This window comes from Carettochelys insculpta, chromosome 31 (assembly GCF_033958435.1).
Source record: "Carettochelys insculpta isolate YL-2023 chromosome 31, ASM3395843v1, whole genome shotgun sequence".
In the NCBI taxonomy this organism is placed as follows: Eukaryota; Metazoa; Chordata; order Testudines; family Carettochelyidae; genus Carettochelys; species Carettochelys insculpta.
Window position 1 is genome coordinate 12880006 of NC_134167.1, and position 15812 is coordinate 12895817.

Consider the following 15812-nt stretch of genomic DNA (forward strand, 5'->3'; position numbering starts at 1 on the left):
CACAAGGGTCTCCTGAGAGCCGGCTGGCCTCTCCCTTGCTTTGATGTGGGCTGTGACTCTCCTGAGGGGCCCACACGCCATCTGCCCCCACCGGCCTCGTGGCCGCACTTCTCCTCTCTTGGTGACAAAGCTGCTTGTTCCTGATGCTCCTGGAGCCTGTGGAGATTTTGCTGCTCGCTGCTTGTCCTGTGTGTGCTGGAGTTTGCTCCAGGCCTCCTCAGAGATAAACTTCGGCTTCCCAGTTTAGCTCCCGGTCATATGCAAGGCCTGTCTGGTGTTCCTCTGGCGCGCCAAGCGAGAGCGCTGCCGCTGAACAAGCGGAACCCTCCGTGTCCATTCTGGTCGTGCCTGGCTCTCCAGCTGCCTGTTTCACGCAGGCGGACGGCCAGTGCTGAGAAGGAATCGCACGGAACGGTGGTCATGTGGGCCTGGCAGGGACTGTGTCACGTGGCACCACCGTGTCCATTCTAGCAGAGGCCTCCCAGAGCCCAAGGCCAGAAAGAATCACTGTGATCATCTGGTGTGATCTGTGTAGCACAGGCCTGGAGAACGTCCCCACAATATTTCTAGGGCAGATCTCCTACAATAACGTCTTGATTTTAAAATGCCCAGTGGCAGCGACTCCTCCACAACCCTGGGTAAATTTGTTCCAGCAGTTAATTGCTCTGTTAAAAACTCACACGGCAGAGCGGCTGGAGGAAAGCCCTACCCTTTAGGACTTGGAGCCGATACGTGCTTGTTACTGCTCAGCAGTGACTTGTGCTACCTGAATGGAGTGAGTAGCTCCATTCTCGAGCCGTTCCAGGCAGGTGGGTCAGTAATACGCGGTGATCTAGGCAAAGAGACGGGTTTTTGCTCTGAAAAACCAAACCGCCTGCTAGCCCTGTGCATTGCTAGAGCCTTGCCAAAGTCACAGTCCCTTTTGATCAGTTTCACGGTCATAGGATGTTAAAATTTACCATTTAAACAGCCGAACTCATGAAATTTCGCGGCAATGGGATTGTAGGAGGCCTGACCCAAAAGGGAGGTGCGTCGGGCTTGCAATACTGCTCCCCTTCCTTCTGTGCCACCGCTGAAGGCACTGTCGTCAGCTGGAGAGTGGTGGCTGCTGGCCAGAAATCCAGCTCTAAAGGCAGAGCTCCCACCAGAAGTAAGGACTGCATGATATGCAGAGGTGGGAAAAGTACCCACAATGTTACTTGAGTAAAAGTACAGCTCTTGGGCGGTACTTAAGTACAAGTCACTGGCAGCCCTGTGGGGAACTAATTGAGTAAAAGCACACATGCACATGCATGCTGGACTCAAGTATCCAGAAGTGAAAGTAGCTGCACTTTTACTCAGGTAATTTTTGGGTACTTTTTCTACCTCTGATGTTGTGCTATTACCACCCTTCTCTGCGCTGCTGTCTGTAGAGCTGAGCTGCCCGCCTCTGGCCACTCATAGAATCCTAGAATCCCAGGGCTGGAAGGGACCTCGGGAGGTCATCAGATCCAGCCCCCTGCCCAAAGCAGAACCAACCCCAACTAAATCATCCCAGCCAGGGCCTTGTCAAGCCAGGACTTAAAAACCTCTAGGGATTGAAATTCCACCACCTTTCTCGGTAACGCATTCCAGGGCTTCACCACCCTCCTGCGGAAAGAGTTTTTCCTAATATCCAACCTACACCTCCCCTCTGTAACTTCAGACCATTGCTCTTTGTTCTGCCATCTGTCACCACTGAGAACAGCGTCTCTCCAGCCTCTTTAGAGGTCTCAGTTCTGAGAGCTTTCACCAGACCAGCGTTACAACCCACTGCTCTCCTGTTGACCAGCTCTGAAGGCAGTGCAGAAGTAAGGGTGGCAATACCATGAGCCCCCTAAGATAACCTCGTGATGCTCTTGCACTCCCTCTTGGGTCAGGACCCCCAGTTTGAGAAGCACTGGTCTCCCCCTGTGCAATCTATATCGTGCAGGGTAGAAGCACACAAAATGCCAGATTTCCCAATCCGTGACCTGATTTGCATGGCTGTGAATTTGGTCGGGCCCTATGCATTCCAGAGCCAGAATCAGTCATCCAAACACTTGCATGGATGGATGTGTGCCCTTTTCTCCTCACAGGAAGCAGCATCGCTGATCGCCCAAAGATCAGTGAATCCACGGGACATCTTCAAACAGAAGGAGCGGTCTATGCCCTCGGAAACAGCAGCCTTCGCTTCCCAGCCAGGTATAGAGCCCAAGCAGAACGTCAGCAGAGGGCAGAGCTGGCAGATAGACAGTCTGTCCCAGGGCTGTAATGCTCCTCAGGGAACACGCTGTCAATGCCACGTTAACATACAGCTTTATCAGCTGGGAACCTGTGATGTAAAGGTGTAGTCAGCGTGGGTTCGGGACGGGCGTGCTCGTTCCAGTCCCGATAAACCTCCTCCCACACCTCCATGTGAGCTGCAGTACAGGTGGAGCAGTGCCCGGAGATAAGCTCGTCAGTCACTTCCCAATACGAGCCTCTCTCTTCAGCAGCTGGTAATATATCTGGTTGTTGCAGATGAGATTTCCAGGCTTGACCTCTGCTGCCTCCTGGATTTTGGGTTTTTTTTTTTTTTTGTTTTGTTTTTTTTAAAGTTTCAACCAAAACAGATGACGTGCAGAAGGAACCAACCCTTGTGATCAGCTGGTCTGACTGCCAGGATCTTCGCCAGCCCCCTTTGAACTAGAGACCTTCCGTGTGACCTTCCATGCCATAAGTGAAGACCACTTAAAAGGAGGGCTGGTGGTGTAGCTAGGATACTAGGATGGGAGAAAGGGTTGCAATCCCTGTTTTGCTGGGGGCATCCTGTGCGGCCTGGGGGTAAGAAATCAAACAGGAGCTCAGTGGAGCATGTCTCTCTCTGCATCCAAGGGACTGAAAGTTCAGAAACATGGCTGCTGGTTTTGAGCAGGAGGTGCAGTGAAAGCAGATGCTTCTGCTGGTGTTGAGCTGTTTTCCCTCTGCTTCTCAAAACAGCTCTGGCACCTGCAGAGTTTGCAGCAGGTACTTGAAATGTGAGAGCAGTCCTGAGGTAAAAGAGGCAGCTGCCCCACCACGAAAATCCAGTTGGCCAAACCTGGTGATTAGTCTCAAGAAATTGTCCTTTTCATATGCACGGCAGTGCTAGTTCTAGGAACGTTCTGTCTGGGCCCTGCGTGCTCCAAAGCGGTTAAATAGCTACCCGCTTGCACCCTTCCAGCAAAATACTCCTTCGCCTGACAGCGTGCTGGGTTGGAAGCCAGGCGAGTAATTCAAACGTCACCCTCCAGCTGACTACGTGTACGGTTGCTTTGCGTTTCACAGCCCTTCCTGTGGCTCACGTGGGTGTATAGCTGACAGAAGGGAACTGGATCCAGGCCTCTAACATGAGATCTGAGTCTCACTGGAGGGAGGCAGTCTGAGTAACATGGCTAAGCTGTAACCACCAAACCACGGCTGTAACCAGTGGGCAAGAATCCCTTCCCAGAGGCAGGATTAGAACCTAACACCGTGGATACGCCGTGCTCCACTGCTGTCCGGCAGAGCTGTGTAACTTGGGGGTACTGTGCAGGAAAGACAGGGCCGTACTGGGAGAGTACGTATAACAGCCCCCTCTCGCGATGGGCATAGGGGTTAACTGCTGCCCGTTTTCGTTTGTTCTTCTTTAGCTCCAGGGAAGGGGGACTTTGCTACAGACCTGAGGGTGAAACCTTGCTGTGGACCTATGTGGTGCCACGTTAGGGCACTCTTGGTTTTGCAGTTTTCCCTTAACACCCAGGAAGCGTCCTACGGCAAAGAAAACGAAAAGAGCAGTTTGCAGAGTCCAGCCCTCAGAAGTCAGGCAGTGCCAGAATGGAGTTTGCCTCTGCACCCTTAACATCACCTCCTTGGGCGTGTACATGACGATAGCCGTTCATTACATGAACTCGTGGGGTGCCTTCCCGGCAACACCTGCCAGTGCACAGGAAGGACGGCAACAGCAGCGGGTTTGGGTGGTGAAAAAGGCTGTTATCCGGAGATGCATTTGTTGTCGCGGGCGAGCAGGGGATGCAGAAATTGATAGATACGCCTGTGGCCGTTCCCAGGCCAGAAATGCTGCTAAGCACAGAGGCGGAGGAGCAAATGCAGGCCCTCCCCTTTTGTGTGCTCCCCTATGGAAAGCCTTCTTTCTTGGCGTGCCTAGTGTGTTTCTCTCTGACTACCTCTCTTCCCAGGCAAGCTACGCAGCCCCTTCCTGCCGAAGGAGAGCAGCCCCATCCATGCACCAGCCTCCCCGGTCCACTCGGCTGCCCAGGACTTTCATCCACCTTCCGATGTCCATCCCCCGGCTCAGGAGACGCCGCCGGCCTCTCTGGTTCCCGGCTCAGGTGTGTGGCTTTACCTTTCCCACCAGGTCACCAGCGGGGAGCCTGCAGAGCAGGTCTGCCAGCTGTTGTAACTTCTGCCTCCGTCCAAACTTCATTCCGTCTTCCCAGGCCCTAAACTTTCTGAAACTTCTCCATTGGACAGCAGTGTGCCTGCTGTATCTCAGACCAGGAGTGACTTTGCTAACTCAGAAGAGGGCTGTGAAACACAAAGCGACTGTACATGTAGTCAGCGGGAGGGTCTTTTCAGCTATTGGCGAGTCAGGAATAATCCCATTTCTCATGGGGTTTTTGCTTATCAGTAGCTCAAATGGCTGAACCCAAAACTCTCGCTGCGAATAGCTCTTCCGAGCCGTCGGGCTTTCGCTGTGGGGAAGAGATGCCTAAAAAGCAAAAAGCACTTGGGAGCACGTGTCTGAAAGTGCTCAGCTAGCAGAGCCTGGGTTATATATCTAGGTGTGTTAGGCACTTGTCAGATGCAGTAGGTGGGTCTCTGCAGAGGAAAGGTTTAATCCTGCAAAAGCCAACAGATGCCTACGAGCAGCCCCATAGCTCTTGGCAGCAAAAGTCAGGCAAGGATCCTTTCCTCTCTGCTTTCTTTGTTTTTCCCTGGAAAATCAAAGCAAAAAGAGAAGAGGTTTTAAATCAGTTGTAAGGCAGCATTTGGGTGGCGTATTCAGGTACAATATGCGGTGTACAGAGGGGAGGGATCTCTTACAGTAATGTGTGTCAGAGCGGTAGCTGTGTTAGTCCACATCTGCAAAAACAACAAGAAGTCCTGTGGCACCTTATAGACTAACAGATATTTTGGAGCATAAGCTGTCAGGGGCAAAGACCCGTGTAAGCTTATGCTCCAAAATATGTTAGTCTATAAGGTGCCATGGGACTTCTTACAGTAATGTGAACTGCCTGTCATTGTAGATGTGTAATATTTTGTAGGCTGAGAGTCACAGTAGCTACAACGTGGGTGAGTTTTCTGTGTTCATACAGCATCTGGCACTGCAGAAGGGTGACTTTTGCCTTGCTTAATCTGCATGGATTGTGGAAGTGCTTGTTGCAGTTCCCTAAATTAAGGGATCTTCAAGTTTATTATGATGTGTACCCCCCCCGCCAAATATTTTTACTGTGGACTACAACATTTTTTTTCCTTTGCGTAAGGTTATGCCTGCTGGAGGATACTGTGCTTACAGACTTGAAGTGCTGAAATTCACCCATTTTTAACTTACTTGTCTCCTGTTTTTACTGCTGAGGAAGGGTGCTGGTGGGTTTTCTTTCACATTGTCCCCAAAATGTGTTCAGGACCTAGCGTAGAGAGGTTCCATTCCAAGAGGAACGAGGGGACGAGGAGGGATTTGATACATCGCTACAATCACCTTGCAAAATTCTTCTTGTTCAGGTGGAGTAAATGTGTGTATTTTGGGGCAGGTAGCTGAAATTTAGTGTCGTTTTGTTTTCCTCATGGTTTTCAGATCTACGAGGGTAAATTTCAGCACTTCAAGTCTGTGTCGCGAAAGCAACCAGCTTCCTTATTTGAAGGCATGCGGGACCAAATCGGCTTCCTTGCGAAATCCCAGCTCACCCCTCGCAGGAGGGGAAATGCACTGTGACAGCTGTGTAGTCCTGCATCCCCCGCTAGGTGTTGCTGTTGTCCGATTTGTAGCTTCCCCTGCAGACACAGAACTGATACCGAAGCAGCATGTGCAGAAATGAGAGGCAGATATCCGTATCATCACCAGCAGCTGTGGAAAGCAGCACCGTTGCAGGGCTCTACTGATCTGGTGTTCGATGAGGAGAGATTTAGACCTAACCCATTAGCAATCAGTTACGTCCTTTCCTCTCTCTGCTCAGTCAGGGTCACTTGTTCGGTGGTAGCACAGAGTCGTTGGGTGACTCCTTCCCCCGGGGGGAACATTTCTGAGCCTGTTCTCGCTCATGTAAAATTCCTTGGGCTGTTATGCTTTTATAGGGCCTACCACCGTATGGGCACAAAAAAGGATAAGGGCAGACGATGGCATTCAGCTAGAATAATAATTGTGGAGATGCACATCTCACAGCTGGATGGGACTTTGAGAGGTCATCAGCTCCAGTCCCCGGCCCTCTTGGCAGGGCCAAGCACCATCCCTGACAGATTTTTTTTTTAGATCTATTTGCCCCAGATCCCTAAGTGGCCTCCTCAAGGACTGAGCTCCCAACCATGGGCTTATCAGGCCCAGGCTCAAGCCACGGAGCTATCCCTCCTCCCAGGAGCACCTTCTTCCAGGGCCCTGCACAGGAGAGGGTACTTCCTGCCTCCCAGGAGTTTGCAGATGAAACTAAGACCAGGTGGAAGAACGTTGTAAGAAACAAGCGGAGGGTGGTGAGTGCCCATGGCTGCCTGGGCTGGCTGTGTGCAGGGTTGGCAGGATGATGTTGGCCTTGGGCTGGCCACCGTGCGCTGGGGATGTCCCATCGGGCCTGTGGGGGGTGGAGTGTGAAGTAGGACTCAGCTGTTGCTTATAGATAAGTTTGGGGAGGGAAATCTGGTTCGTGTTTCTGTGACCTCATCCTGTCCTCCCCCCAGAGCGGCTGTAACGTGTGCCCCAGGCTGGTTTACCTGCAGAGTTTCCCTGTTGCAGCTGACCCCTTCCTTTCTGAGTTCTCCCTGCTGGCTCCCCCACAAGCCTTTAGTTTAAATAACCCTCCTTTCCTCCGCCCGCAGCCGGGTTTGGTTAAGGTGGAGCCTGTCCCTTCTGAACAGGCTGTGTTCCCTGCCCCGCTCCCACCAGAGTTCTGGTTCTCATGAACTTGCCCCTCCTTTCAACATCATCGTCTACCCCTGGATGTCCTGGAGGCACCTCCTGCATCGAGCTGGCCCTGCGTACGGAAGCAGAAGTGATCACCTCCGAGCCCTCGGTCTCCAAGCGTCTCTTGTAATCATCTAAGCTTAGCTTCCAGGAGTTTTCTTACCCCTCCTTCCATTGAGGTGCAGCTCCAGACCCAAGCTTCTCCCTAGTGTGGTACCGAAAAGTCCGGCGTGGGATCTTTTCAGGGGGAAAAGGCAAAACGCCACATCTATTGGCAATGCACATATAGCAGTCAGCACTTACAATATGCATATAACATACTACACACACACACACAGCAATCAGCACTTACAATATGCATGTAACATACTACACACACACACAGCAGTCAGCACTTAAAATATGCATGTAACATACTACACACACACACAGCAGTCAGCACTTACAATATGCATGTAACATACTACACACACACACACACAGCAGTCAGCACTTACAATATGCATGTAACATACTACACACACACACACACACGCACAGCAGTCAGCACTTACAATATGCATGTAACATACTACACACACACACACACGCACAGCAGTCAGCACTTACAATATGCATGTAACATACTACACACACACACAGCAGTCAGCACTTACAATATGCATGTAACATACTACACGTACACACAGCAATCAGCACTTACAATATGCATATAACATTACGCACACAGCAGTCAACACTTATCATGTGCATATGATATATTACACACACACACACAGCAATCAACACTTACCATGTGCATATGATATATTACACACACACACACACACACACACTCTCTCTCTCTCTCTCTCTCTCTCTCTCTCTCCTGTCTTGTTGCTGTTACCAGTAGTTGCTCCCCCTAACGGCACTGGCCAAGTGAGTTAGATAAGCGGGGTGGAGCCGGGCTTCTGCCAATCCGGATTGGTGCGCTAGTGCTGACAAGGCAAAACCCGGGGTCCCCGTGCGAGATGCCTTCCATTTATAGTGTCGTCCTTTCTTGTGCAGGTTGCACCAGGTAGCCACCTCGTGCATGTGCATAATCTGGGAGACCAGTCTTATGAATATGCATTTAGGCATCTGTGGCACCTTCTCCTCTTCATCTTCAAAGAGTGAGTGGTGTTTCCAAAAGCAGGCACATGCTGGTGACTCCCAAGGTGTCCATATGCCCAATCTCCTTTCAATGGGCCACTTCACAGGTTCCGTTGTTCTTACTGGTCCTGGATCCAGCTTTCATCCCTTCTCCAACCCTCGCAGTACCTGGAGGTGCTTGTCCTTCACACCTTTCCATTCACACTTCATTCACGCACCAGGGCAATCAATTGAGCAATCCAAAAATAAAGCGCACGCCGTCTTTATCTTACTTCCAGGAGCTACTCTACAAAATGGAAAATGTCTGGGTAAAAAGACATAGTACAAAGTTTCTGCATTCTCTGTGAGAAGATACAAAATTCCCACGTGAACAGACAGCACAAAGTTTCTAAGTTCTAAATTTAGATTTAGTTCTAAATTTAGTTTCTAAGGCACTAAATTGCTATGCAACAGGGCTTAATGCAATGATACGTAAAACGACTTGATAGAGTATTTGATAACTCCAATGAGAAAATAGTGCACTGGTTGTCCTGCCTTCTGCACATCCACTCCTGGGCATGATCTGATCCCTCCTCAGCCTGCGGGGCCACGTTTGGTTCAGAAAGCTGCCCCCGCACGTGGCTCCGACAGGAGGGAGGGACCAGCGCAGGAGGGGATTGACGTGCGTGATATTCTGCCTTCCTTTCCAGGTGACGCAGCTGTGCGGGACGCCGGGTACAGAGCCGCCCCCTCGGTCGCCCAGCCGCAAGTGGAAGAGGAGGCTCTCTATGAGGAACCCCCTGACGAGTCAGCTGTCTACGAAGAGCCCCCCACCCAGGTGGGATTCCTTACGAAAACAGGACTGTTTGGTTCAGACTGTTTAAAAACAAGCAGGTTCTGTAGATCAGCAGTTGTCAAACCACTCCTTCCACTTCCCCCAAATGTCTTCCGTGTGCAGGGCTGCTAATAGGGAAGGTGGGGCAGGGATGGGGCATGCTGAGGTTCAGGGTCAGAAAGAGCCAGGGAGGAAGAGGAGTGGTGTGAGGATGGGACTGGGGGTTGACCACCCTGGAGGAAATTAGACACTGGTGTGTGGGTCTGTGAAAAATCTGAAATCAAAAGGCGGCTCCATGGGTCACGAAAGTTTGAGAACCGCTGGCCTAGAATGTGGCCTTAGAGGTACCTACAGCGGGAAGATTTCTGGCAGTTGGGGGCTCTATAACCTTGCAGACAGAGGTGAGGTCGAGCAAGGTCCCAAGGGTGGGACTTGAAACTCTGGACAATTCACATTGGAAATACGCCACAATGCTGTTGTAATGGGGATAATTGATCACTGGAACCATCCACCTAGGAGCGTGGTAGGTTCTCCACCACTTCTAGTCATTGCACAAAAGGGATTTAATAATCTCCATGTAACACTCTGTGGCCCAACCTCTAGGTGACATTCTCTGGCCTGTGATTTGTCAGTCAGGCTCGAACGGCCTTATGGTCAGTAGAGTTAAAAAGCTGCTTCCAAAAGGGTTTGTTGTTTGGCTCCCAGGTGTTCTGGGTGGAGCCGTGTGAAGATGTGCTTTCTGTTGGCTGTGGTTAGATTCTCCCCAGGCTTGGATTTAAGAGAAGATAATCCCTAATTTGTGGTAGTTTCTCTGTGCACCTAGTTTGATTGTTTCGGTTTGAAGCATCGACCTGTAGCTGCATGCGGAAGGGCGGTAAACATCACAGAGGCTGGTAGCAGCAAGCTTAGGTTGGAGAGTGTGGCTCCCTCGGGCTGCCACAATTTGCATCAAACTTCCTTTCCCTTCTGTTGCAGTCCCTCTTTGCGCACGCAGAACGTCAGGGCTTTCCGTAGCAGGGTTTAAATTGCAAGGTGCACCTCTGCTGCCGTTCAGCACGAGCGCTCGTTCAGAGGCATTGACTAGATTTCCCGTAGCTGGCGTGTTTGTGATTCTGCTCCATGTGTTGTGGAGTTTTGACAGGTTTTGTCGTTTCATGCAACCTCGTTTGATCTACCCAGGGTACTTCTCTGCCAACAGGGCAGTGCTGTGGTCCGCATGGCCGAGGCGCAGAGAGAGACCCTGGGTCCCTTCCCAACCTATGTTTTTTTGTAATTCAGTGACACACGACCCCTCCAGGATCATGCAGGGAGTCTTTGGACCCAGATCTCTGCCTTGTGCCCTTACCCCCAGGTCATGCTGCCTCCCTGACTTGTGTCATTATGGGATAAAAGGGCTGCGGTCCGACCAGCCCGGCCCTCCGTGCCTTTCTGTTACTGCTGTCTGGTCCGTCACTGGGTGGTCAGTTCCGCTGCTGCCCTTTGGGGAAGCCCAAGGAAATCTGCCTGCAGAGAAACCTCTTGTTGTCCTGCTGAGGACAGAGACCAATATTCCAAAGGTCACGTGTGTTCTGGTCCTATAAAAAACTGGTGAAGGGGTGATTGGGCTGGGCTGGTGTGTCCCATAGCACAGGCATTACAAACCACAGCGGTGCACACACAGACCGCTGCCTGTGTTCCCCTCGTGGCTGGAAAGCCGCAGGGAAGGTGCCGGGGCATTGGGCTGCTTGTCGTGGGGGCCTTGTGTTGGGCCAGAGCTAGGCTGCAGCACAGTGTGCTGGTCTGAACAGCTGGGCTCCCACGTGAGTATTGCCTGTGACACTGTCTCTCTTCGTTCTGCTTCCCCCTCTGCAAAGGAGCAGCTCGAAGATGCAAAGTACGAGTACGCCACTGAGTACCAGCAGAGGCCAGACTTGGCGGGGAAAGGGCTGTGCGCCCGAGCACTGTACGATTATCAGGCCGGTAGGTGGCTTCCTTGCTTCCTGACTCTTGATAGCCCTGTGGTCTGTGTGTCCTCAAACCCCCATCCGCTGGGCAGAGGCTCCTCAAGGACAGGTCCACACTAGGCAGGTAAGTTGATTGTAGATACGTGATTCTAGAATCGACTTCCCTGGCCATGTTGATGGTGGGAGGTCGACGGGAGTTCCCCTGAGACCACCGTGGGCCACGTTGACCAGTATTGTAGCTCCTTGGGGTCCCCATCTGTCTCCCTCCTGTTTCTTGTCTTAGACTGTCAGCTCTTCGGGGCAGGACTGTGTTTTTGTTCTGTGGCTGTACAGCACCTAGCGCGCTGGGGTTCTGCTCCAGGATGAGGTCTCCTAGGTGGTGCAATGATACCGCAGGCAGATTCTGTGCAGGGTGGTGAGCGTGGCACCAAAAACGCCCTTCAAGAGGAAGGAGAGTTGTAGGCAGCTGTGGGGTTAAGGGACGGCTAGCTCCTTTGAAGTCGGCTAACTTCTGACCTTTTCCCGTCCTCGTCTCGTTGCAGCCGATGACACGGAGATCTCCTTCGACCCCGAGAACATCATCACCAACATCGAGATGATTGATGAGGGCTGGTGGCGTGGTTACGGCCCAGACGGCCACTTTGGCATGTTCCCAGCCAATTATGTGGAACTGATCGAATAAGCAGCCTGCCGGGGAAAGAGGAGGGAGAGCAGCTCCCCCGAAAACGGCTGGATGAAATCGGATTCCTCAAGGTTGAAATTGTGCGGCTTTCCAGGCATGCCGTGCCGTGGCCGTGCTCCCCTAGCTCAGGGCAGACCCCAGCGTCGCTCTGCTCTGCTCTGCTCTTTCCCTCCGGCTTCGCTGGCACTTCTCAGTGACGGTCTGAAATGAGCCAGGGCCGTTTGCGTCACTTACCTACGCGTTTCACTCAAAAGCCGAAACCTCATAAGGGGTCGGGACGGTGACTGCCCCCCAGCAGGCATATAGGAAACAAGCCCCCGCTTCTGAACAGGTGTCTGTCATGCATGAAGAGGGCCCTCCCCGCAACTGGATTGGCCGCAGAATGGCAATCAGACAGGTTCTGATTGAGCATTCTTTGGGGCCTGGCTCCCCGGCTCAGTTAATGCTGCAAAGACTGACACCAGCCGCTTAGGAAATGCCAAACTCAGTGCCCTATTAGCAGTACCCTCTCCCTGCACGTGGTCTGGTGTGTGAAATCTGCTGCAGTCGAGCCAGTGCAGCTGCAGGGGTGGTGGGGGTGTTCAGTTCCTGGTGCTCATAGAATCCTGATTTTTGCCTTTCCTGCTCCCTGTGGGGCTTTGGCTCGCAAGCTGCCCCTTGTGTTACATTAAGGCTTGCGTTTAATTCTGCTGCGTTTGAGGGGGGAATGAGAAAGGTTAATCCCTGTGTATCTGAACCGTGTGGAGCTGCAGGTCGTTTGAGCAGTGCTCAGTTGTAGGGCTTGGTGAAGGAGGTTTACCATGCATGCGTAGGACCAATACTTCATTTACCAGTAACTCCCAGAGGGTTTTCCTCACCGTTCACACTGTCTGTTCGCCGGGGGGGAGGCGCAGAGTGCACAAAGTCGACTTTTCCTCCCACTCCCTAACTCAGAAGAGCTGAATGTGATTTTCAAGAAAACTGATCAGCACTGAGCCAAACCTGTTGTTCAGAGAGACTCTGCTGGGAAATTACGCAAGGCCAACAGAGGGAATTAGGATGTTCCCCACCTCCTTAATCATGGTGTTCCCTGCCTTGCACCCAGTAACGATCACTGTGCCCTGGAAGAAGCAGGGATCCAACCTCCGCTGTTCCTGTCCCACCTCTGTCCTCCGAGCAGTTTTCCTCCCTGATGTGTCTCTTTAAAAAAAAAAAAAAAAATCATGATCCTAAAGATGCTGGAGTCTGCATCCCCCTGCCTTGACTTGCCCCCTTTGCCAGCTGCTCTCTCCTTGCAGCTGCAGGGAGAAGGTCCTGGCTTCTCACCAACACCTCCCGCCACAGGACTCCCCAGCTGCAATGAGAATGACTCCAGGCGTGTGGGCTGCGAAAGCCGGGTGTTGCATTCCTTCCCATCGGCTCATCCTCCCTGGCTCACCCGCCTGGTGGGCTTGTGTCTGTGCAGATCCCCTCCCTCCTTTGTTCCCTTTGGAGTGCTGATGGAACCAATAAAGGGCTTTTCTGTGGTGAGGGCTGCGCGAGTTGCTGGGACAGGACTCCTCTGTGTGTTGGAGCTGCGATTGCCTGTTACTTCTGTTCAGAGCTTCCTGCTGGACCCTGCATTTGGGCACAGGGTCTGGGTTTCCTCTAATTCTTTTCCATCTATGGGCAGAATAAATTTTGTTATGTGCACCACGGCTTATGGGGATGTGCACCACCAGTGGAAATAAGCAGCCAACAGTGAGCGCTCAGCTATGCAGCCAGGCGGTCTGTGACTCTCTCCTGGGCAGCCGCCCACACGCTCCGCTTACAGGGCACACCTGTCCACGGGGTTTGAATTTCAAACAAGAACCCGTGGACAGACGTCATGTTGTAGCCTCCTGGCTCAGCCCATCCTTGGAAACCTTGGCTGTCTCCAGCTCCACCCCTGCTGTTCCGGCTGACCTCGGTCTAGCCCCTCCAGCAGGAGGTGTGGTCATTTGTACCTGCAGAGAGTGCTAGCTGCCTGATTCTCAGGCTCTCTGAAACTTCCTTCAAAAGCTGTGCTAGTGTGCTTACCTGGGCCTGTTCCGTCCTCTTCCCTGCGTAGAATAGCTGTGGGGGAAAGATCCCTTCCCAAGGATCCTCTGCAGTAGGGGGCTGGTGGACAGTCAGCCCTCAGAATGGCTTTGGAGTTAACTGGACTGGCTCTGCATTTAACCTGCTGGGTGAACTTGGGCCAGTTCCCTGCTGTGTGCGTCAGTTTCTCCACGGTCAAGACCTTACGGCTGGCATCTTTGTTCTAGGGGATGGGGGAATGAGAAGAAACTGCAGCTGCTTTGTCAGCTCAGGTGGTCGTGGGTAGTGCAGTGGTAGAGCAGGTGGTGCAGGGAAATAAAAGTGGAGGTGATCCTAGGAGGGAGGGGTTAACCTGAGGACGGCAGAGGTAGAGGCTGGTGTGACTGGAGGCCATGGAAGACGAGAGAGAGGGCAAGTACCGTAGAAGGGCGCGGAGAGCTGGGGTTTGGAGAGGCGCATTGGCCTCGCTTTCCATTTCTGTGATTCCACGGGTGTAAATGCGGCTTGTTACACACGACATGCCCCGTTGCTTCCGAATAGATGGGTGAGCCATTGACTGTCCTGGGTGCTTTGAAAGGGTCGATTTCCCAAAGCTGAGAACAACTTTTGAGCAAAATCAATGACAGGAAAACTCGAAAACAAAGCTGAGCAAGGATTGGGGTGAGGGAATGCTTTGCTGGCTGCCCAGAGGACTACAATTGCGTAATCCTGGAAGAAGGCTTGTTTCCAAAAAAGATGGTCCCGGGTAAGTAGCAAAGTGAAACCAGCAGTAATAAAATACATCTAGCTACACAAATGGGAAAGGGGGACAATGGGTCGCAATTAATACAAATTGGCCATTATTAAATGCAGAACCCGAGTCACAAGAAGCTGAAAGGGTGAGTCAGGGCTGGCGAGCAAGCAGAGGAGAGGCAGAGCGAAAGATGGGAAATTCGAACCCAGTAAGAAATACTTTCTCAGCCTGTGGAACTCTCTGCCACATGATGTTCTTAGGGCCAAGAACTTGGCGGTATTCGGTCACAGGGCACTTAATGGGGGTAGCAGGTAGGGTTAAAGCAAACTGAAGAAGTGCTTTTGCGGGGTTGCTCCAGGGCGTGCTGCAGGCTGTCTGAAACGGAAGACTTTTCCCTCGGCAATGTCCATTTGGCCTGTATGTGCACCCGGTAACCCCCATTCTTTGCACTCAGGGCAGGGGGTGAACTGTCCTCAGTCCTGTCTCTACTGCTTCAGCCTGAGCACGTTTGCAGCTGTGGGGCTTGGCTAGGTTAGTGCTACAGAAGTGGGTAGTTGTGAGGTTTTGCATTTGTCCTTTCCCTTCTCTTCTTCCCTTTTTTCCCCCTGAGGGAACCGTCTTGGCCTGGCTCACCTCCCTCAGCGATAGCCACTCTCCACTGTGTCCTACGCACAGGAGACTCCTGTATCTCCCAGAGGCGTAAGTCCTGCTTGGCTCTCAAACTTGGAGCATGGCAGAATTGGGAGGCCAACCTGAGACTGCTGACTGAGCGGTGCTTTGGAACTGGGTCAGTGCCCCTGGTACCTGTCCCTAGGCAGGCCCAGCTTTGCTTCAGCGCAGGTCTCCCCGAAGGGGGAAGGCAGCAGAGGATGCCAAAGATGACTTTGGTCTCTCATCCCAGTTTCTGCGTTTAACTGGGGATCAGGCTGGGTGCACACCTGCATGGGTGAGAACTGGCTCAGCCCAGCTCCGATGGGGCTGCAGGACTTGAGCTGAACGGGGCAGAGCCACCCACTTAGCATCTGCAGCTTGTCATATCACAAGCTTTCCCTCACCCCACACAGCCCTGGCCAGGGAGCCACCCATCTCTTCCTGTCAGAGGAGCACCCAGAGCCCCCTGCCCTCCCCCCAGAGCTAGTCCCCAGGCTCCCATGTAACCACCCCCAGGCAGCCGAACCTGGGCCCTCTGAAGCTCGGGGCAGGAGCCTCTGCATTTTGAGCTGAGCGCCTGCGGGTGCTCAGCTTGGGCTGCAGAGGTGTCTCCTTTCTCTGCAATCCAGTCCAGGCGCCACTCCATGGGGGAGAGAAACACCCCTAGGTGGGGTTACACCAGCCTGCTGTGG

The 15812-nt window shown here is 52.5% G+C and overlaps 1 protein-coding gene across 2 annotated transcripts in view; it reads left to right on the top strand.

The window, feature by feature from the left end:
* The window catches only part of DBNL (drebrin like), a 31925-nt gene extending 18717 nt beyond the window's left edge, over nucleotides 1-13208 (top strand). Inside the window, exons 10-14 of one of the 2 annotated variants that reach the window (XM_074981740.1) lie at nucleotides 2097-2202; nucleotides 4197-4349; nucleotides 8950-9077; nucleotides 10928-11033; nucleotides 11560-13208. In XM_074981740.1, coding sequence (XP_074837841.1) covers nucleotides 2097-2202; nucleotides 4197-4349; nucleotides 8950-9077; nucleotides 10928-11033; nucleotides 11560-11699 — 633 coding nt within the window. In that variant the 3' untranslated portion in view covers nucleotides 11700-13208. The remainder of the gene's footprint in view (nucleotides 1-2096; nucleotides 2203-4196; nucleotides 4350-8949; nucleotides 9078-10927; nucleotides 11034-11559) is intronic. The other variant, XM_074981741.1, reaches the window with a different exon arrangement.
* The last annotated feature ends 2604 nt before the right edge of the window (nucleotides 13209-15812 follow it).